Source organism: Pimephales promelas, chromosome 10, assembly GCF_988280905.1.
Source record: "Pimephales promelas chromosome 10, fPimPro1.hap1.1, whole genome shotgun sequence".
Lineage (NCBI taxonomy): Eukaryota > Metazoa > Chordata > Actinopteri > Cypriniformes > Leuciscidae > Pimephales > Pimephales promelas.
In genome coordinates, this window is record NC_142778.1 from 28,587,851 (window position 1) to 28,612,009 (window position 24,159).

At 42.1% G+C, this 24,159-nt stretch overlaps 1 protein-coding gene across 7 annotated transcripts in view; it reads left to right on the top strand.

Moving 5' to 3' along the window:
• Positions 1–24,159, top strand: part of znf423 (zinc finger protein 423) — a 162,847-nt gene that overhangs the window by 127,081 nt on the left and 11,607 nt on the right. For 6 of the 7 annotated variants that reach the window (XM_039693310.2, XM_039693312.2, XM_039693311.2 and 3 more), the window contains 2 exons: positions 11,650–11,781; positions 14,339–14,454. In XM_039693310.2, coding sequence (XP_039549244.1) covers positions 11,650–11,781; positions 14,339–14,454 — 248 coding nt within the window. The remainder of the gene's footprint in view (positions 1–11,649; positions 11,782–14,338; positions 14,455–24,159) is intronic. The other variant, XM_089116415.1, reaches the window with a different exon arrangement.

Sequence of the window (24,159 nt, forward strand, 5' to 3'; positions counted from 1 at the left end):
ATTTGTGATGCACACGTCCTTAACTCCATAGCCAGAAAGTGTACACTTCCATCTTAGTAAAAACTACTAAATCTGCATATAAAAATCACAGATGTCCTTTGTAAATAATTCTATTTACGAAATAATTGGATTTGGAAAACAAATTCTATGCAAAATAGTGAGGAAGCGTTTGGGATATAGTGTATGAAATTCTTTAGTCACTTTCCAAACAATTCCTACTCATTCTTCTTGTTGTTGTTTTTTTTAAAGCTTCAACATGAGTCTAATTCTATCCAACACTAGGAAATGGGGGCCTTTGTTTTCTGTGTTTGTAAGTACGTCAGTGTCAGCTGGGAGTCATTGTCCGAATTGGGAATGCCGTATCCAAGATGGCAGTTTTAAAAGCCCTGCTGCTGTATGAATGTACAAACAAATCTCTAAACACATGTATATTTAATCCTAACCTTCGAATAATTAATACAGCATAATTTATTGATTCGCTTGTATTTAAGTATATAAATACTAGCATCACAAAAGACAGGTTCGGGTAACCATGGTAACTCACAGGTGCACTATGGCCTGGCCAGTCTCAGTGGGTGGGGTGGAGGGAAGAGAAGCATGCTGGGAGATTTAGACTCAGAGGAGCTGGGCAAAGCATGTTGGTAGATGAACGCTCAGAGGAAGTGGCATGCAGAGAAGATATCATGCAGGCATAGAGCGTGTTGCAGTCCTGAGGGAAGATGGGCCTTCTTTCAAACTGCTCAGTCGTTCCCTATTCCCTAATCTGCAGAAGGAAACCTTTCCATTAAGTCACATCAAAGGCAGCGCCCTGCACAGGGGATAGAACAGTCAATTGAGACGTAAACGCAACTCCTGCGCATGATTTTAGGATGCACGGTAGTGATCAAGGTGGTATGCATGTATCATTTTTTGATGTTAAAATACTTTTTTCTATTCCAGTTTAATACGAAGTAAAGTACGAAACTACTAAAAACGAAAGTAAATAAAACTAAGTAAACCGTTTGTTGGCTGACATCACCGAATGTGTAAACTATTGCTTTCAAGAAAATGAAAACGTCAAGAAAATGCTGTGACATTTCAACGTCAGAAAATGCTGTGACATTGATTTCTAAGATAATTGTGCGCCTTATTGGAAGAAGGTAACAGTTTGAGGAAAGAATGCCAAATTTTTTGACCAAAAGTTGAAAAATAATAACTTTTGAGAATTTAGTCCCTTATTTTGAATTAAATTGTATAAATCAGGATGCAGATTGCAATTAGAATGTAAGGTATTAGAATTTAAAATGAAAATTGAATTTTCAACTTGAGAAGAAATTGAAATAGTTTAAAAGGCTTTAAAACAAAGTTAGAAAGTTTAAATGCCAACTGAAGTCCCTTGGAACATGCTGCTTTGTTTGTTGCATTGACGTAATTTTCACTGAAATGTTAAGATAAGGCGGGAGATGTTGAATGGCTCCTCCCCCTTTTCAGGTAGCCAATAGCATTTAATTTACCTCATAGACTTCAAGTCATACTTGACAGCACCATGGAGGCGAATCCGAGCGCAGCTGATGATACGCTGGATTCAGTTGTAGAGGTGTGTATAAATTCGAGCCATTTTATTCTTAACCAACCTACAGTTGGAAATCAGAATAAAACTTGAGCGTTTGAGCAACCAAACACACATCTCCAACCCATATTGCTCCACGACGTGTCTGTCAACGCTCGCTTTGGTCATTTATAGCATAAGTGATGGGACGCTTTAGATTCTGGAGACCATTTGATTGGACGGAAGATGTAATGAAAAGCTGAAGTCATAAATGTCATAGAAACATCAAATGTCATGGTGATTTCATAAAAATCCATGATCCATTTTAGCAGAAGTGAAAGAGTGTAAGTTTTGAATTTTGTCACTGTTTTGGAGCACACCAGCTCATTCATAGCCTTAACGCTAACATATTCATACTAATAGCTAAAAAAAACGGCCGGACAGATGAACAAGTCAGATAGATCTGTCGTATGTCAGACACCAGAGAGGGAGTGACAGGACTTTATTTGCAAAACCTGTGTGGAAACTCATATTTTTGCAATTTTGCCGGTGCCGCTAGTGATGTAGAACCGACACAGTTCACCTTTAATTCAAACGTTGAGCAGTGAAGACTTGTTTTTGCACCCTTATGCTGTAGGTTAGCACTCATCAAGCGGATATGACTAATCCAATCCCTTAAATACATTTATTAGACTCTTGCCAGCTCTGATAACCTGAATTTTTGCACTTCTCCATCACCGTCCTCCGTTCTTCCCCTTTGTCGCTGCGCTCGAGCATTCCCATCTCTCCCCCACAGATTCGCAGCTCTTCTCTTTTCAATGAACTCCCCTAACAGCCTCGACTCTCTGATCATCAGTGCTGATGATGTGTCTCAGATCAGTTTGTAAACATCCACATAAAACAGCCACTGAAGATCTTTGATATGACAGTATTTACAGAGGAAGAGTCTATAGACGCACCAACTGAGAACAGCGAGAGGAAAGATTGTGATGGAAGGGAGAGGAGGGGGCGTCCATGGGAGTTTTTGGCAGAGGTTCATACACATGACCTACAAATGATGCAGTGTCTTCATTAAATGTGTGATTTGTGGTTATGTGTGAGCTTTATTTAGTGTGATATTAAGGATGTGTGTGTGTGTGTGTGTTAGTTAATATGATATGTTCACGGTTCCTGTGTTCCCTAGAGGCCCCAGCAGGAGGGCAGTGTGTGTTTTGGCCCTGGGTGAGGGTCCAAAGGCAGGGCACAGTCGGACGCAGGGCAGGGGGCGGGGACGGTCCAGACGCAGCAAGGTCACTCCGACTGCTCACAATCATCCAAATAGAGCCGGCTTACTGCCAGGACCCCTCCCCTCTCTCTCTCTTTCTCTCTCTCTCCCCGTCAGTCTAACTCTGCCCCTTTTTTCTTAGTTATTTCCGAATATCCACCATTTTATTTCCACCTCCATCATTGCTTTTTTTCATGTGAGCACATTTATCCTTTCAATCTCTTTTCATTTGTATAACTCCCTCCCTCTCTATCCTCTCTAGCATTTTATCTTTCTCTCTCTCTTTCTCTGGAGGTACAGATGGACACATTTGCAGGTTAACTTGAACAGCTGGAGGTGCATTATTAGCATCCTGCTGCTTCCTCATATTTGCTCAGAATTTTTCCCCCTTCCTTAGTGAGCAGATAATTCACAACCAGCCAACCAAAGATGTAGACGTGTCCTAATACAGTAAAGAAAGAAAAAACAGGAAAGAAATGAAAGCTACGGGAACGTGGAAGCGGGTAGGCACAGGCGACCTGACTTGGGATGTGGTTTGTGGGTTCAGTGGGTTGAACGAGAGGGGGGAGGACAGAAATGAAGTCCCAGGAATTCGGCGTTTCCCAAAGGACCAAATCAACAAAGAGCAATTGTGGTGGAATGGTTCATGGATATTGCTTTTGAGCTGCATTTGGGAGATCTTGCGTTGATAAAAAGCCCCAGGCGCACCCAAAGGTGTGAATTAAATGCGCACGTGCATACGCATATATATGTATATATATATACGCATATGTGCACACAGAGCATAAATGCTTACTGTTTACAGAGCCATAAAGGACTGTTGAGCACACTTTGCTGAATGTGACCATTGTGTGTTTGTAATAGTAAAGGCAGCTGCGTCCTCTGGCAGTTATTGTGTTCAAAAGCAACCCGTCATGTCTTCGGAAAGTCGTGTGGCAGATTGCAGTATTAGAGAGAGAAAGACTGTGTGTGTGTGTGTGCAGCCGACTAACAGCTCAGCCAACTCCAAATTCACTGCACCAGGCCTCAAATTCAATAAGACCCCACAAAGACCAGGTCCGGCCAACAGCACTGGCCAGCTCATACTCTGCTGACCACTCACCAGAGCCATAATTACCCTCTATACTGCAATTAGCAATCTGGGGCTGTGCGAGCACGGGCGAGCTCATGTGTGTGTGTGTCCACATCCAATAAAAGTTTGAGATTGGCAAAGGAGTTACGGCTCGCTTCGACCTTGAAATATGGATTCACGTCTTCTACATGTTGCTTAGTCTCTTTTGCTTTTAACAAGGCCCTGGCCAAGTCACCTGGCTGTTCTGAGGTGTTGATTATACACGTAAGATGAGCTTATTCATGCTTTTGTGTTGTCATGGCGACTTGCACTTTTGCTTCAACGCCGCACATGTCTCTTTTTCCTAATTTTTATGGTGTAGATTTACTATTATTTGGTCACCGAAGCATATGTTAGCACATGGCTGTTTTGTGTTCACTTCATGCTGTCTAGGAAGGCTCAAAGACGGGCAGATGATAGGAAAAATAATGGGTGAGGGAGAGAGGCGGAGGTGTATAGTGACTGTTAAGGTATATGGAGGCCATGGGAGTAAGTACTTCTTATAAAGACTTTATCATGTGAAGGGTTTATTGGTATGCTGATTAGAACTATTCCCCCACCGGCACTTTCCAGCATTCAATTAACATTCAAAACACAAATAGCTGTGCATATATTACACGCTAACAATCAGGTCCTCAAGTGTGTATGACTGTGAGGTCGAGGGTGGTTTGTATGTACAAGATGATGTTGGTGGGTTACTGTTTGTGTGTGTGCATGGGCACGCATATCATTTGCCCTGGCAACAGAGTCACACATATAATTTTTCATAATTCAGTTTGTGTTTAAACCATAAAAAAGCCGTGTTACAAACAGCCACGCGCCATTTTCCAGGTATTGCAAGGTCAGGGTGCTGTAAAGTGTGCAGTAAACATGCATGTTTTATCCATCATTTGAGCTCTGTTTTGATTGCAGACTCGATCTGCAGCACAGTGTGCTGTCTTTTTATCTGTGTGTGCTGGAAATGAGAGAGCGCTGCCTCAGTGAGAGCACTGGGTGGCCATCAACACTGCAGCCAGACCAGCCTGCCTCACGGGGGGTCAGACCTGCTGACACATCTTGATTGGTGGAGTAGAAATTAGGAGGGGGGCACTTGTTACGAACAGAGCTCTTTGATTGGAAGAGTATGTGGTTGGTTTGTTATAGGGGGCATTTCATTGGCTTATAAGCTAAACAGAGTGCGAGACTTGTGCGGCTGATCCTGCAGTGCATTATGGGTAATGAAGTTCTCCGGAATGAGTGCACCCTGGTAGTAACAAGGCATAATAAGACTTCGGATAGCTAATTTGATTCTGTGCTGTTCAGAGATCTGAAACAGCAGTCATAATGAAGAGTGTGGTATTGATAGACCTCCCATTAAGATTAACCCTTAATCCCGAAATACATTTAATGCAAGTGAATGCTGTGGATTCTAACTACACAAACTCTATCTATCTATCTATCTATCTATCTATCTATCTATCTATCTATCTATCTATCTATCTATCTATCTATCTATCTATCTATCTATCTATCTATCTATCATCTATCTATCTATCTATCTATCTATCTATCTATCTATCTATCTATCTATCTATCTATCTATCTATCTATCTATCTATCTATCTATCTATCTATCTATCTACTGTATCTATCTATCTATCTATCTATCTATCTACACTCTCAAAAATGCTGGGTTGTTTTAACCCAATTTTGGGTAAAATATGGACAAACCCAGCCATTGGGTTACATTTTTATATTACATTTTGAACCAAATGGCTGGGTTTGTCCATATTTTACCCAAAATTGGGTTAAAACAACCCAGCATTTTTAGAGTCTATCCATCTATCTATCTATCTATCTATCTATCTATCTATCTATCTATCTATCTATCTATCTATCTATCTATCTATCTATCTATCTATCTATCTATCTATCTATCTATCTACAAGTCTTTAAAGCTTCTAATTTCATGGCTTTTAAAAAATCAAGTTTGTAGCAAAGTTTATTTTGTAGTTAATTAGTTATTTGAATTGTTTGATTAGTTTTAATTCTACTTCCTTATTTCAAATTCAATCCCAGTTCAATTTGCATTGGCTCAAACCCCTGGTCGAAGCAAGAAATGAACACAATCTTGATTAGCAAGTTAAACTTACAGTTTTTTTTGTTCGCTTTGGTACTATTTTCACAAGTAAGGTGTACATTTTCAAAACTCTTAGTACAAAAATCTAAACTGATCACACTTGTAACGCAGCTAGTCATTCTTTCAAAACCTGATGTAATGCTTTCAGTCAGTTGCACATGTTTTCAGTCCACATAATCATTATTTCAAACACAAGATTATTGTAATATGTAATGAGAACATTTGGTTTAATCACTGAAACACAACAATATGATCTTCTTTCAGTTTAGTACTTTTAACAATCAGTTCATCCAACGGCAAACAATGCAAGATACATGTTTCAAATTGGCCTTAGAAGTGCTGAAATGAATATGCTACAGTACTATACTGTAAAAGACAGATTACACAGTTTTACTGTAACATTAGGCAATACACTTACAGTACCCAACATTTACATAATCTATAATTTCCAAATATCCATCATATATGTAATCAAGTGAAGGATCAATGAAGACATCCTCTACAATCATTTACAGTACATAGTGGCCAATTTTGGTTACCACCACTATATGTGAAATCAATTAGCTATCACGAGTATTCATCATGTGTGGTTACATGTAATTTAAATATTCATACAAACACACATTTTATTTCTGTAGTTCTCAAAATCCATATACTGTATATTGCTGAAATGAGAATCTATAGGTTTACCAAATGATTAATTGATTAACCATTAAGATCTGTTGGATTAAATAATAGAAAAAAGTATTAAACTGAACAAAAAGAGATGCAAATCAAAAGTTTGATAGTAAGAGCTTTATGAAAGGCAGTTACTGTGAATGAAACAATAATGTAGATGAAACACTTATTTTGTGTTGTGAAAAGGATACTTTGTGATTGTGTGAATTGTACTAACACAGTTAAAAAAACATGATGGAATGTTTGAAAAAAGTGCACTTTTGATGATCTGTTGTGATATTAGCAATAAGAGTTTTGAAAATGTACACCTTACTTGTGAAAATAGTACCAAAGCGAATAAAAAAAACTGTAATCAAAGTTTTGACATGTTTATAGATGTCTACATGAATAAAACATCCCATTTAAAGTGCAGACATTTGGTAGTAACGTTTTTAGTACTGAGGTTTGTCACTGCTAGATTTGTATGCCAGTATGTTTATTCGACTATGAGTCTCAATGGCTTGCTTAAGCTCTGAGTCAATAGCCACAGTTGGTAGAAATTCACCACACTCATTCGTACACCAGCCCGAGTCACCACTAAAACCACACCAGCAGGTAGACGGCGACAAATAAGCGAGGACACACCATGAGTTTAGTCGTGCACTACGATGACAGAGGAAGTAGGCGAGCAAAGAGGTGGCGTGCGCTTTGGATGGAGAGTTTGTTTGTTTGCTTGTTTGCATGAAGGTCGGTTTCTGCAGGGTAGAGGGATCCAGCGTCCTACTGTTATGTAATCTGATAGGAGATTCCAAGCTGGTCAACTCCATATGCCGTCCACGTTTGCCAAAAATATCCGAAGCCGGAGACTCCATCCCGTTTGGCAGCCAGATAAAGAGAGTGAGCGAGAGAGAGAGCATTCCGGAAATATTTGCTGCAGATAATAGGAAATGTGTGAATCAGACCGACAGCCAGGAAAAAACACGGATGAGTTAGTCGTGTCCCCCACTTTTGCTCTCAGCAACGCAATCGGACTACATGTATATTTTGTTGAGTCAACGAGGGCTGGGTTTAACTTTTCGGGCATGAATGAAAGTTGTGTAAAGGAGACGTTGAGGATTGAGTCGATGTGTGCATGAATAGTGTGAAAGTCGAGAGATGGCTCCTGGGATTGTTTTAGCAATGCAGCACTCGGTGTTTGTGCGTAAGAAAGAAAGGAAAAGAGTAGGAAGCAAGCGCTCTCGAGACCCCCCTAGCCCTGCAGTAGGAGTGTGTGCGTGTGTGTGTGTGTGTGCACTCGGTTTTGGCCCACATTGCCACCCCCACCAGCACGGGTCAAGCTCAGCACGCCGCCGCTTCTCCCTGCTCTCCCTCTCTGAGTTGCCATGGCAACACACCTTGAGCTCACCCCCTAGAGAAGCCCGCTACCTCCACCCCCTTTCGCCCCAGCTCGCTCCCCTCCTTCCCCTCGTCTCCCACAGCTCTCCCGCTCTGCCTCTCTACCGCTCAGGCCATCAATCCGGGGGCCGCGGGCCTCAGGGCCAGGCGAGAGGTGCTGAGCCTCATGGGATGTGCAGCTCCCATCTACACAGCTCATTTGTGTGCCAGTGCACGCTACAGGGGGTTATGGGTGGAGAGAGAGAGAGAGAGAGAGAGCAAGATGGAAGGAGGGAGGCACTCTCATATAGATGGGCCCGTCCCAGAGGAGCGGCGCAGGCCAGGGCGCCACCTGGCTCCCCCTGGTCAATTAGCTGGAAGCACATTGGCCAAGCTTTGCAGCAGCATCCACTGCAGAGGCGCAGTCGGCCTGCTCAGTCAGTGGAATAACAACCTGGAATACCACATGAATACGTCCTTTACTCATTTGCTTTCCACCTATCTGTTTGCGCGATCGCTGTTTTCTTGATTCGATACTCTTGCCATTTCTCTCTCGCACTCCCTCTCCGCCTCCCTCCCTCTATCGATGTCCTGGAAAGCCCTCATCAGTGATTCTGCGAATGTGTGGAGGCTTCATGCCGTTTCTCAATTAAGATGCTGCATACCTTTAGAGGCGGCCAGTTTTCTTTTTTCCTCCTGTTCTTTCTCTCTCTCAATTCCAGTTAAATATTCTCTCAGACGCACATCCCTGCCTCTAGTTGCTCTTATGTCTCTATTTTCCCTCATGTTTCTCCTTAGCACAGGCTCTATTAAGCAATGAATATGGGGTGGAATTCTTTGAGGACAAAAGGTGGATGGCAATTGAATTGTTTAACCTCGATCGTGATCGGATCAACAAAGCCAACATCTTTTTACATAGTGACATGCAAACCACACTGTATGTGTATATATATACATAAACAACATGCCAAGCATCAATGCTTTCCGAGATGAAGGGAAGGAATTCTGAAATCTCTTCGGTTTGCCTTTCACGATGTGTCGCAGTGCTTGTAAAGTCCTTTTGTTCTTTTTTTAACCCCCAGTTAGTTTCAGTTATGAAAGAGCGTGTTGTTGTCATGCACTTCCTAGGCCCTCTGCTGCACTCTACACGTCTGTCTTCTCCTCTTTAGTGGTGTGATGGCTCCCCTAGCACACTGCAGTCCCCCTCTCTGAGACCTTTGTGTCAGCCTCACTGATCAAATGCTCTCCCTGACAGCACTAGTCTGGTTTGCAGTAACAAGCAACGGTAATCCCAACGTAGCCCCATCACTCTCTCATATAGACACACAAACACACACACACACACAGACAATGAAGTGGAGAGCTTAGTGTTTTTGCGCAGACTGGAAAATAGATGATGGAGCATGTTCTGTACTTACTGATCAACTGCAGTTCTTTCAGAGAGAGGCTTACTTTTACTGCACACACACACGCATGCGGAAACACACATGCTCACAGGCCCCTTGGCTACCATTACTTTGTGTTGGACAGCCCAATTATCCCTTTGCTTTCTGCTTTCTTTAGCAGAATTCTCTTCCTCTAACTCTCCTTCTCTCATTTTGCCCAATTTTTTTACTTTGGTCTCGCTTCCCTCTTGTTTCTGTGCACGTACATATGCTTTGATCCGTTCTTATTTACGGAACAGATGTTGTCTTGTTTTGTAGTGTCTATCTTTCTCAAAGAGGATTCATGCAGTTCATCTGCATCCATGCACCGGATCTTGTCTCGTGCAAAAAGTTCCCCAAGACTAGTGATGATTCTTCTTCAAAAGGCATTTGACAAACTAAAGCTAGTCACGATGCAAAAAAAAGGTGTCGTTATTTTTTTTTAAGGTATTTTAATACTTAAAAAAAAAACGTAAAATCTGCCATTGCATTAAGTCAAAATCCACTTATATTCTTAATATATTATGCAGTGTTGCTTGTAACAACAATTTTTACATACTTTAACTGGAAAACCACAAAATAATAAACAGTAAGTTTTATTACAGTTTTTTTGTGTGCAATGTGACTAGCTTTATCATGTCCAACGCCTTTTAAAGAAAAATCTTGACTGGTTTGGGAAATGTTTTGTATAAGATAAGATCGCAAGAAAAGAATCCTAAAAGATTTGACAAAAAATGCTCACTAAGGATAGCTTTTTCTTTCTTTCTATTTTTTTGCAGTGCGTTCACTTTGGTCTTGCTTCCCTCTTGTCTCTATTTGTGTGTAAAGGTTTAATCATAGCTGTGGACCGGAGCTTGTCTAGTACAAAACATTCCCCTTTACTACTATATTTCCGGTTTTCCTCCAAAAGGCATTTGACACACTAAACCCGGTCATAACCTCTTTTATTCTCCCAAAAAGGAATGGTTTCACTTGGTGTTGCATCCTTCTCATCCCTGTTCTTGTTCGTTCAGTTTGCATCCAAAGAACGAATCTCGTCTTGAATCTCGAGATGATCTGGTTTCCGTTTCAAACCCTGGCCCCCGAACTAGAGCATATTTTCCTCCAAAAGGCATTTGACATATTAAACTCAGTCGTAACCTATGTCTGCCGCTGCTTTCATTCTCCCCGAAAGGAATTCACCCCCCCCCCCCCCTCCTAAACGCAATGTCTTTTAGTAGGCAGTGGGGGAGGACAGACCAAAGCGGTGCCCTTGCCAATCCCCCTAACCCCCCACTCTCATTGCCCCCTCCGCCTATCCTCCCGCTCCTTTCAAACGGGGATTAGAGCACCCTTGTGTGGGCCTTTGAGACGGAGCAGAGATTGGAATCGGCAGAGGTGGCTTCACGAAGGGAGGGGTGGGAGGTGGAGGTCAGGGTGATGGTGGGGATATATGATTGAAGACTTTATTAACCCTCCACGCACCCTGTAGCTCAGCAGCAGGACTCTTTGGGCCTGTCTGCATGGGCTAGCGGGGTGCTGGCCGCTTTGAGAAGACAGAGGTCTGGGAGACGGCACAGTGTTGGCGTCTACCATACCCCAGGGCTCAGTTAGGGGCTTGGGGGATCAGGGTGGGAGTCTGGCGGTAGGTGTCTGATGGAGCGCAGGCAGGCGGGCTGGGTTCAGGCCTGTGTGGCGGGTGGGTGATAAGACGAGAGCAGAGGCGTCCAGCCAGGACACAACGCCCACCTTTCATCTGTCCCACACCAGCAGGGGGCGGCACTGATGTCACTCAGGCAAGCTTAAAATAGAGCAGCGGGCAGAGGGAGGGCACAGAGCCTGCAGCACTGGGGGGGCAGCAGGCAATTACCGGCCGGGAAAGAGACGGCACTGGGCAGAGGAGGGGGAGGAGGGACGGGACGTGTGGTCATACTGTCCAGAGCTGAAGATTATAAGCTTGGGACCACAAATGATGTGCAAGGACAGAAAGAAACAGAAAAAACGACCCCGTTCGCTCGAGATCTTGAAAAGGCTTCGACCGTTCACTTACGAGACGCCCTCGCAGACGGTTGATGCGTAAAAATGTCGTTCCTTGTCTTTTGGCAGCATGTGTCTGTGTCTCTCTGTTTCTCATTCTCTCTATCTGACCCAGCCAATGTGTGTAACCTGTTGTATCGTCATCTTGTGTTGCAGAGGAAGGCATCAATCATGAGTGCAAGCTGTGTAACCAGATGTTTGACTCTCCGGCCAAGCTCCTGTGTCACCTGATCGAGCACAGCTTCGAGGGCATGGGAGGCACCTTCAAGTGCCCCGTCTGCTTTACAGGTGAGGGGTCCGGCCCGGGGGGTTGGTGGGTTCGAGGTCGTAGGGTCAGGGGCAGTCAAAGAGTGGGGGGAGGTGGGGGATACACATTGCCAGTGATGACAGGGTAACTGCACTCAGTGTGTACGGTCACATAGCCATGCATGTGGGCAACTGCACTCAAATAAGCACTATTTAGCACATTCATTCCCTTATGTCGGATCGCATGCAGAAGCACGTCTTTACTTTTTTGTCATCTTTTCTCTTCTTGTCTTTCAACCTGTTATCGTTTTGTCTCTACTTGTCTTATCTCTTTTTCTTTTCATCATCATTTTCATTCTCTTTTCTCATATTGTGTCACCCCTTCTTGTCTGGTTTTTCATTACTTCTAATCTCTTCTCTTTGAGTTTTTTTTTTTGTCTCATTCTTTATTTTAGTTTCTTTGCATCTTGTTCTGTCTCATTTCCTTTCTTGTCATTTATTTTATATTTTGTTACTTTTTTAGTCTTCTCTTTGCAGTTCTTGTCTCGTTTTATTTTTCTTTTTTCAACCTTTCTCTGATTGTCTGTTTTTATTCCATTTCCTTTTTTTCACGTTGTTCTCTTTTCCATTATTCATTTCATTCAAAAAAATCTCCTCATTTTCTTGTCTGTTTTTCCTCACTTCTTGTCTATTTTCATCACGTTCTTAATTTTTTTGTTCTCTTCTTTTCACTTTTTTTGTCTCATCTATTTTCTTTTTTCATCTTGTTCTTTCTCTTGTCTCTTCTTGTCTCATTTCTTCTATTTTTTAGTTTCTCCCCTTCTCTCAATCTCATCCTCATCTACACCACCCCCCTCTCCCCCCTCCATTCCTCTGCTCCATTTCTCCTCCTTGTCCTGCTAATTGAACTGAATTAACTATTAAATTCATTGTTCATCCTGGTGAGAGAGAGAGGAAAGACCAGGCATGGACTTCCTTTGAGAACACGATCAACTTCTAGAATTCATAAAGATCAAAATATACACACATACTGTACATACCTACTATTATGTAAATCAAGATCAGTTTCTCTAGACTTGAGAAAGAAGCAAGATATTATGACACACTCTTATGCAGAAGCACACAATGGTTAATAAAGTTCAACGTGGCCAAGGCAGGAGGCTGCGGTTGGTGCAGGCATCCTGCTGAGCTGATGCTAAAGCTAATGAGAGATGATCTCCCCGCTGTGATGCCTGGTGGGACTCATGACCCCTGGGCAGATCGAGCCCCTGTCAGATGTCCCACTTTCACTGGACCAGAAGGCACTGCAGTAGAATAGACAAACAAGAGCCCGCTGTTAACTGGCTTCGTCAAATCAACAGCCGTTTTATACGCTGTAAAGTATCTCATATGAACTACTAGCTTTTTCTGTTGGCCAGTTGTCATGCTTAATGTCTTTGAGAAGATCCATTGGTGAGTGTGTGCGTATGTGTGTGTTCAGGAGAGGAGAGGTCAGAGAATAAAGGGCAGGTTTATAGAAAGTCAGTGTAATCCGCTCTCACTCTCCAGGGTAGGACCCTCCGCGTACGTGTGCATTAAGTTAAACAGGCCCAGTGTGTTTGCTTCTCCTCACACTAAGTTTGAAAGTCACTTTGAAATGTTTGTCAGCTAACCTTTGGGAATCAGAAATCATTACTTGAGCTTGTCAACATCAAAGACCAGTGTTGGAGGCCAAATTGTCCCCAACACTGCAACACACCAGTCTCCAGATAATTATGCACTCTTTTTTTATCTAATTCATCTCTTTTTTTCCTTCACCCATCACTAATTTCTCCTCTTCCAATTCCATCTTCATCTATATTCACTGTACACTCACATTCACTCCTCTATTCTTCCTTCTCTCCACCCCTCTGATCAAATTATTTGTTCTTTCGCCTTGTCCGTCCCTTTGTCTCCCTCTCTCTCTTCCTCCTTGCGGATTAGTTCTCCGTTTTTCTTTCACCTTTACCGAGTTGTTTGGCTACACCACGTTCTCTTCCCCCTTTCCTCCCTTACAGGTACGCAGTCCTCTTTTAAACTTTAACACTATTCCTGTGTGGCTCATGAATAAGTAAGCGGATGCCTTCTCCTCCAGGGACGCTCAATAATTCATAGTCTCCACACACAGCAAACTTAAGTTTACTGAAACAAAAAAAAAAAAATACACGAACGGAATTTAAAAACCCGAGGATAGAGGAATGATTTATTGATAAATATCACAAGGTCTGGTGGGGATACTTTAGTCTGTCTCTGTCTCTCCCTCCATCTCCGGCTGTCATCCCCTGCTCTCCGATAAAGAGAGTTTGAGAGCTTTTCATTTGAGAACGTCCCCTCCCCCTTCCACTTTCTCCAGTGTCGACACATTGTCTCAAATCCCAAAAATTCATTATTTTTATTCTCCCTCTCCTACCCAAAGCGTGAAAGTTGGTAGTCATGGATTTTTCTCTTTTTTTTAATTTCTCACTCAGGATTAGTTCTTAATCGAATCAGCTATTTTCACAGTCAATTCTCCATACACTCTTGGGTAAAGCGTTTCAGCCAATCGTTTGACTGCTGTTTCCCTTCTGTCTTTTCCCTCCAGTGTTTGTTCAGGCCAATAAGCTGCAGCAGCACATCTTTGCCGTCCACGGACAGGAGGACAAGATATATGACTGCTCCCAGTGTCCACAGAAGTTCTTCTTCCAAACTGAGCTCCAGGTGAGTAATGCAGAATCACATGGCAGTTCAACAAAAGCATGTATTTCTGGAATATGACTCCAAAATTCATTTTTGGAACATTTATTGGCCATTATTTTTTCCCCCCTTTTTTTTCATTCACTTTCAACAATATTTCATGTGTCACCGCATGGAGTCCTGGATAAACAAAAAAGTTGATTTTACTAAAGTTTCAAATGCTAAATTTTCTTTTGGGTAAATGTGGCAAACTGTTACAGATTTTTCCATAGCCCTAAAACCGTATTCTGGACAAATGTGGGCAAAATAGTTGTGATTTATTTTTTTTAAAAAATACTTCCCTTGATCTGAGCGGTACAAGACTTGGCTACTTTTCCTAAGTTTGCCTCCTGAACACACAATTTTTTTGACTCAATTCTACAATGTTAAGTGGGTGAAAAAAAAAACTCTTTAATTTTGTATTTGGGTCAAAAATGGGCACCCATAGAAATGAATGGGAAAAACTGTAATTTAGAGCATTCTAAAATAAGCCAAAATAAGACACCAGGTGACCGCAAAGTCACTTCATCTTTAGGTTTTAGCTCTAAGAACTTATTGGAATGATATTTTAATGTAGTTAAAAAAAATTTTAAAAAATAAAACATAAAAATAAGCATAATTTACATAGAAAATATGGTACTTTTTGAAGTAAATAAATTAAAAAATACCCCCAAAATTAAAAAAAAAACACCATAAATGGATAGACAAAACTTTATCGAAGACAGTGATATAACATTTATAATGAATAAAAATTAGGATCACACCTGAGTCCTCTGTGACAACATTTGTCCACAATTATAGGATTAAGGGCTATAAAGTGAATACGGTTTGAGGGTTAATGCGCAAGTATCAAAATATTTCTCTTACAATCGATGTAAACCATGCATTGATACAGTTCCTAATAAACATACTCACAAGTAACTCTTTACTTTCCAAAGCCAGTTTAATTGTAATGATAAGAAAAACTCGAATCTAGAAACGGCTATGTAAGGAAAATATTTGTGCTGTGATAGACCAGTCAGAATTCAATATTCCAGGAAGCCATCTACTGTAAGAACTTCTGATGTTCATGTTTTATTGTTTTCTAATCATATTTTATGCCATATGTGCAATGCATCTCCTTGTAGTAGCGAAATATGTATCTGCTTTGTGACGTTTGTAATATTGTATTCTGTAGTCAATCTCAGTTAGTCCTGATAGACACAGATGTGACACAGATCACAGCTAATAAGGGAATTAAAGTGGAAAACAAGGTGCATCCTCAAGCCAGTAACGATTAGACCCATTACTCTGCAAATCAATCACACCACCTGCTGTGACTGCTTGAACTCGCATTCATCTACACACACACACAGACACACACACACGCATCGTCAGGGCAGACAACTGGGAATGCTGTCCCAGGCCCACTCTTGCTACATTTGCAATGCATATATAAAAACAGACTGTCGTAGACATTGTGACTATATACACACGCACTAATATAGTGAAAAATCTCGGTTTAGAAATAAAAACAATGTTAAATGCAAAGAAATAAATATTTTCTATTATTTTCATTTTTTTTTTAGTACTGTGTTGGATCACATCTTGTGTAAAATCAAACAAAACCAGTTAAAAAACCACTGCACCACTAATCACTATATATGAAGGAATGTACACTAATCACAGTTCTGATGGCCTTGAGCAGTTAGAGATACTGTACAGACAACTGTATGCCCTACAGGTTCACGCTCAAGTTCACAGCACAAGCTGATGTCTGACAGCTCATCAAAAGCCGTTTGGCTACTGTAACAATAACACACTTTGTCCACTTGACAATATTCCTTTCCGGATGAGTCTCTGTTTCTTTTTCTTTTCTCTTTCTTTTTGTCTTTGTTCTGTATCTGTTTCTCTTTCAGTCTCCTCTACTGTGATAGGTATAGTCTTTCTCTCTCTTTTACTGAATCCTTTATCTGAGTTCCCTGAGGGAGGCCCTGAACCTCTCCACTTGTAGACTGACACACACTCACATATAGTCTTTAGTGAGCAAGCACTACCACACACATTTACAAAGTGCTGTGCACTTTTTTTGTAGAACTTTTTGGTACCCACTGTGGTTCCTTTTGCCATGACTGTATGCCTTGACATACACTGACTGCGATTTAATCCTTAACTTTGTTTCATCGCCAACGTTCGCTATTGCGCTATGTTGTCTCAAATCACTTCTTATTGAAAATGATCGACTTCTAGTCAGTTTGTCACTGCTAATCGCTGGTGACGTAAACACACTTTATGCCTTTATTGACATTCTTTGGTACCACAACAATGCAGTCTGACTCTTTGTTGGTCAGGAGTTTTGTGTCTACATTGCCCAACAAAAAGATGTTCTTTTGTATAGAAATACAGACATTCTAGTGGCTGTGGTTGGTTTAAAGCACCTCTGGATGTTCCTGGCCCGTGGTAATGATTCCCGTAGGAAGCAGACATGGCAGAGCAGTGAGACACATCTGCTGACTCAAGTTTAGCTGGAGATATCACAGAGCTATGAGGTGAAAAATAGTATCAATTTTAGCACCAACACAAATGCAGACATCTCAGCCAAGCCTAAGGGCCAGGCAGGATTTAAATCTCTCTCTTTCACACACACACACTCACACACACACACTTTCCTCCCACTCAGTCGCTTCTAAAGGGCTAGAACTAAATGTGCCAGTTAAAAAAGTTACTGCTAACTGGTTAATTCCCCTTTTAGGGACTCGTCTTTAGTGGTGTAACACTTTGATAGTATCAGTGCTGTAGTCAGTATTGTTGAAGGACCATGTTTGGAAAAATACTTGTATTGGAGTGGACCTATAAGTATTTAAGAGACATATTTGTGTTTGTGGCCTTATGAGAACTCTCATTTGCATTAAAATGTGGTCGTATATACCTTTGCTCTGCAAAAATTTCACTGGCAAAATCTAGTCACTTCCACGCAATCTGGAATTTCGCACAAGGATGAAAGATTTCCTCACACAGATTCTTAACGTTTTTCACAGGAAATTGCCATGTAGACAATAGACAATGGACCTATTTTGCTATAATGTGAACGTGCCTTTAGTGTTGGTGTTGGAACCTTGCAGTTAGCTGACATGCCCCAACTAAAATGTGCTAAACTAACAGTAATCTTAATGTACTTCTGCTTCTGTAGTTGCTTGAACGTTTTTGCTGTTGGAGCCTAGCGGTTCTGTACAAGGCTTTACATTGCTGCTAAACCTGGTTCATACTTGACATATTTTAAACTCGTTATAATTCCCTCTTCCAGCCAATTCCTTCCTAGCAAATAAATAACCTGTAACCAAAACATGTAATTTGATTACTCATTGTGCACAGCTGGCTAGATTCTCACTCGGCTATTATACAAATATAGACCAGAAGTTCTGTATTGCATGCAAGTTAGTGCAATTGGTGCGACTGTACCGGGCCCTGCACTTAAGGGAGCCAGGAAGCGAACAGACCAAGGTGGAACCCCTTAATTCCACTTACTTGCACTGGGCCCCGTCCCAGGCTTGGTACGTCCCTAATTGTACAGTATGCACTAACATAAACCTTACAGTTTTCCTGTTCCTGTTAGGCTCGGCTTTCGGTTTGAGTTTGAATCTTTCAACATTTTCCGATAGTATTTCTCTCCTTAAGTGGCAAAACATAAAGGCCAAACATGAAATATAAAATATGTATTCTGAAAACATAACAATAATGTTAATATACTGTTGCTAGGTCAGTGGCAGTATATGGAGGCAATTGCCTCTCTCTCTGTGCTGATTATGGGGCAGACAGATTGAGTAGGGGGAGGACTGTGAATAACTCAGCCCACAGTGACTGCCACGGGGCCGCTGGGGTCAGCTGCATCCTGCCCTAGCCCAAGTTACATTCATCTTTGTGAGCTATGGGCCACCATTCCTGCAGCCCCCTCCAGTGCCCGCCTGTGTGTGTTGGTGGGTGGGTCTTCATAAGTAGCAGGGAGTGAGGTTAATAGCGTACTCAGGTCCATGACTTAATATTTTAGGGGCTTGGGGGGTGTGACCTAAATCTCCTGCATGGCTCAAACACCCCACCCCTCCACGTGAGCCCCAAGCCTCGGCGTGACAGTGATATAAGGCCGGCGGCGCTGGGCATATGGCCGGTCAGTCCATTTAGCAGCAGGGGGAGCACTGGACCCTGTCGGTCACTGTCTGCCTCACCCTGAGGCCGGCCAACCGAGATACTTTCACCAGCCCATGGCTCAGCGGGCGCACCCCATCACTCCCATCCGCTCCGTCCCCCCGCATCCACTCCAGGCCCACCTGAGCAGTGACGGTGGTGAGGAATAGAGCAGTCAGCCTCCGTTCCGACGGCCGGGTTTTATCATGCTCCTGCCCAGGTGAAATGAGACTTGAACGTGTGTGTACGTTCTTAACAAGACTGAATGGATGGACGGGCATGGCCTGTGTGCCCTACCCGGCATGCCCTCCCAGTGCGGAGTTAATCCTCACCTTCCCATGAGCCTTTGCAAGACACGTTACTGTATCATCCCCCTCTCCCTTATGGCAAACTTTGCTTCTATCCTTTATCTTGTCTCTAATTCTTTCTCTCGTTCGTACTCCCACCAACTCCCTCCCTTCCTTCCTCAAACTGTTTCCAACTCTCTCTCTCTCATTCTTTCTCCCTTTCCCATTTTCTTTTTTCTAGCTCCCAGAAGAGCCAGCCCCCATGCATATTTTAGCCCCTCTGTGTTGCCCCCACCCACCCCTCTCTCTCCGTCTCCCTCTTTCCTTTCTGCCTCTCCCTGGTGCCCCATAAATAGTGCAGATGTAAGCTGGTAAATAAGTGATGCTTCGCCCCGATCAGCGCAGCTAGACCTACTCTGCTGGATCCTCCACTCCTTTGTTAGAAACTTCAGAGACTTTTTGTGTGAGCAAGTGTGTGCGTGTGTGTGTGTAGATTTTCTTTCAGTTGTTATTTTGTTTCCCCAGGTGAACTCCCAACCGCCCACCCTTCGGCCCTTCCATAGGCACTGCTGTCACTCTCTGACAGCGCGCCTCATTTTTACACACTACCGGTTCTGATTGAGCCCTCCAGGGGGCGCCGCATTCCCCCCATGCCCTGTATCCCTTCCCCGCTGGCATGTGTGGGCACACGTGGGTGTATGGTATTTCCTTTAGCGCTGGTTAATATTTAACCATACTCAGCAGTTTGGATGGATCTGTGTGTGTGTGAATGCAGGAAGGAGGGGGGTCTTTGCACTTGTTTGTTTGTTGATGCCTCCTTGTCTCCCCCCCTTGACATTGCGAAAGTGTTGAATATTTGAGGGCTGTGAGTTCTCATACAACACTAAGTGGAGTGATGTAAGGAGGCTGCGTTCATTGGAGCGCACACACGCACTCGCTTTCTCACACACTTTCCATTTTTCACAGAGGTGGAGGAAGAGTTTACATGAAATAGAACTACAATTCATATTCTGTATTGCACTTTTTGGAGATGAGGTAGACAGTTTCTCAACCTCTACTATTATTTGTCATATTTAGGGGTTACAGCTTTGTTCAAATCCCTAACCCTAAGTATTTTATTATTATATGTAAATTACTGTTCAATTTTAGGGTCAGAATTGTCTTCTTTCATTATTCAACAAGGATTCATTAAACAGATCAAAAGTGACAGTAAAGACTTTTACTTTAGCAAAAAAACTATATTTCAAATAAATATGACTTCTTTCAAAAACATTAAAATCGTACCACCCCAAAAGTTTTAAAGCGTGGTATATATAAAATATAAACAAAATAAAAATCAATACGCATGGCAATATGCTAAAAAAAGAATCAACTACATAGCATTTTTAAAGGGCTAGAACCACCGACATTTTCTTTAGAATCCGTAAAATCTGGCTTAAACTAGAATTAACATTAGCATATGATCAAATGGGCACATTTCTCCTCATATAGGCTAACCCACATTAAGCAAATCAAAGAGTTAAAAATTTTAGAAGCTCATTCATAGAATCTGTTCCATTGTGTCAAATTAGAATGTATATGATGTATATTCATGATGTACATGGAGAGTTTGTCTGGTGTGCTTTGAATCTGATTTTGTGTGCTGTAGATATTGATATAGGTTTCTATTGTGATGCTCAATTTTATTAGTGCCAGTGTGTGTGCGTGTCCCAGCTGCCCTTGCGTCTGGAGTGGCAATGTACGTTATTAGAATGGGGATCTGGAGGGCTCTCTTCAGAGCCCTAACCCCAACACACACACACACACACACACATGCCTACAGCTCCTCAAATCCACCTTACCTGCTGCTTATTGGCTGGCTGGTGGAGGGGTTGTCAGGGGACTGCAGTATAGTGTCTCCAGCTAAAGCTATGAGCCCTGTGTTTAGAACAGCTCCCTCTCGAAGACCACGACATTCGCAAGCCTTCTGACATGAAGAGTCCCAGATCTCGGATCTCTCCAATAGGGTTGGGTATCGTTTGAATTTGAACGATTCTGATTCCGATTGCGATTCCTTGTTTCGATTCCGGTTCCTAACGATTCTCGATTCCGATTATTTTTAAGAGGCAGGGTCAAAAAAGTTTAGCTAACCTTGCTAACCAACGGCCTTTCTGAAGGAAATACTCCTTCTGTCACAAATACTCCTTTTGTCACAAATTTAGCATTTTGCCTAGATTTCGTTATTTTTAGAAAAGTGAAGCCACACTTTGGATCGCCGACGTAAGGTACTCATGTTCGACTCGCGTGGTTATGCCAACACTTCCAGTAGACGCTTCTTCGTTGGTGTTGTTCAGCGGTTTCTTCTTCCGCTCGGCGGACTGTGAATATCGAAACTAGGAATCGAAATTTTAACTTTTGAACGATTCCGGGAAAAACGAAAAGTTAGTCTCGGTTCCAATCGATACTCGATTCTCGATACCCAACCCTACTCTCCAATGGCTTTATCCCCGGTTTACACGAAGGGAAGACGTCGATATTTTCCTGCGGTTTGGCCTCTCATTTACACGAAAACTCAGTTTTTATCACAGAAAACAATTCTTTCTAAAAACTCCGGCCAACGTGGAGATTTCTGAAAACGCCGGTTATGTGTTGCCGTCCGTGTCAACTGGGAGAAACGAGGTTTTAGGTTGTCAAACGTCACATTATGCGCCAGAAAATGCTAAACGTCATACGGCGTAGTTATGCGGGTTGATGTAAATGACAACTTTTTTGAAAACGATGTTGTGTAAATGTGGCCTTTGTGCCATGATACGACGACACGAAAAATAGCAAATGTAGCCAAGAGTTAATAATGAACTAATGAAACCATTTGCTAATGCGTTCAGTTATCTATGCATGTAGGAAGTTATAGCATACCAAACAGGAGCATGTAAGAAGTGTGTCATGGTGTTACGAACTTACATTGCCGCACTGTTTTTGATTGAAATTCTCCTGGCGGTGGGTGGCTGGTGGACGTCGGAGTAAACTAGAATCGGAGAGAACATGTTTAAGTTGTTTACCTGTTTGCATTTGTTTTGTTGCTCTCCCCTTGCTGAGACGAAGATTCAAACAAAGCTCCGGCCTGGCGAATTCAAATCAAAAACACTCACCATGGGGCGGCACTAATCTTCAGAGTAAATCAACACATTCGCATTCATTTATTACAACGTGGGACATCGGTTTCGGCTGCGAGCGTGCACGTGCGTGTTTATGTTGAGATAAAAATGAAGTAAATGCCTTTTTGCAAATTTTCCAGTGAACCCACCCACACTCCTGATTCTGTCACGAAATGCCCCTGCTTGGAACAATCTATAAAGTGGAGGAAAGAAGGGAGGAGGACATGGAGGGAGAGAGAACTTCAGCGGGATGGCACATAGGGAGATATGGTGTCTGTGCTAAATTAAATAATTTGGGGACTGGCATGAGAGGGAGATGGAAAAGGAGAGAGGGAGGGGGGTAAGGAAGAGCGAGGGGGAAAAAAAGGAGAGAGATGTGTCCACTGGGATCACTATAAAGCGTTTTCTCATATCCGTCTCTCATGGTAGCCTGTTCCTTTAACGCGCAGACAGAGCGAAGGATATGTTGAGACGCAACATGAGAGAAAGCGAGCTGAAATGAAAATGTGAAGACAACAGAAGAAGGAGGGGGTGTGTACAGCACATGCCCCAGTCAGATATGACAGTTGAGCAGGGTTGTGCTGTGGCGCTACAGCTCTGCACTGCGTGGTGTGTGTTGTTGTCTCGCGTGTGGGTTGCCAGCTCGGGACTGGAACTGTCGTGGCTGTGACAGTGACGTATGAGTCTAAGCGCTGTCGGTGAGATGACTCTCGCTGCTCGACACTCTCAACGCTCGACGCACACGCGTGCGCATGCACACTGAGCGCAGCTGCGATCTGGAGGGTTTGGGAACTGTGGATACTTCACTCTGTTTGCCTCGCTCATTAACATAGCATAACAGATGAGAAGAGTTGATCTTAAAGGAATACTTCACCCAGAAATGAAGATTCTGTCATTATTTGCTCCCTCATGCTGCTCCAAAACTGTATGACGACGATATTTTTTTTTTTTTTTTGTCCGTGCAATGGAATCAGTAGAGACCAATGCTGTTTTAGACCCCATTGACTTTCATTGAATGGATAAAATCAGCTAAAACATTCTTCAAAATGTCTTCTTTTTTGTTCCACAGAATAAAGTCATTCAGGTTTGGGACAACATGAGGGTGAGCAAATAATGACAGAATTTAAGGCCAAAACGTATTTATTTAATTCATGTATTTCAATACATTTATTACGATTTTTCAAAGTCCTTTCAACTTTGTTTATTTACAGGGTTAAATTAAAACACATGAAATAAATTAAAATTTAACATTTTAAACACAGGACATTTTATATATCCATGCAATGAAACAATGTTCCTTTGGACCCCATTGACTTTCATTGTCTGGAGAAAAACATTCTTTAAAATTTTTGATTGCAGAGAAAATAAAACAGGTTTGGAACGACATAATCTTTAGTAAAACTTACTTTTTAATGTTGTACATTTATTTTCATGTTTAAATCAAATTTAGATTTAAATTAGGTTTGAACAAGATGCATTTAATCCCAGAATTTTAATGTAACTTTATTGTCAAATGGTTTGTTTAATTCTACCATGTTGTGGCCAGATATGTTGCGCTAAAATCCCAAATAATGCTCCTTAATGTATATAAATCATCAAATATAAATGAGGAGAGACTGACTTTGTAAGATTAGAATATTAATTATTATAGTTTAGAAAACTATATTTTATCAGATGACAAATCCCTTACTTTCCACAAGGAACAAAGAGTGTGTGAGAGCGGCGTTCAGCTACCAAACAAGGAACTTTTCTGATGGGCTGTGTATTGTCACATGACATTGTTTGCTGTGGGATGGTAAGACAAAACGGGACGAAATTGCAACTTCTTTGGTTTCAAGAAAGCTTCACTGATATTGGACTTTACTGGTGGAAATGTTTTCAATGCTACAGAAGTGTAGAACATGGCCTTTAAAAGGTTGTTTTATTCTCTCTGTCTCATTTTTCTCTCTCTCTTAACACACAGAACCTGGTAGGGGTCTCTCTCAACCTGACACTTTGGTTCAGCAGCTGGAGTCTGACAGCACACTCTATAAATCACACAGCTCTGACAGCACACCTCACACACTCCTATTCTCTTTTACTCCTCGCTCTCACTCGCACTCTGCCTGCTA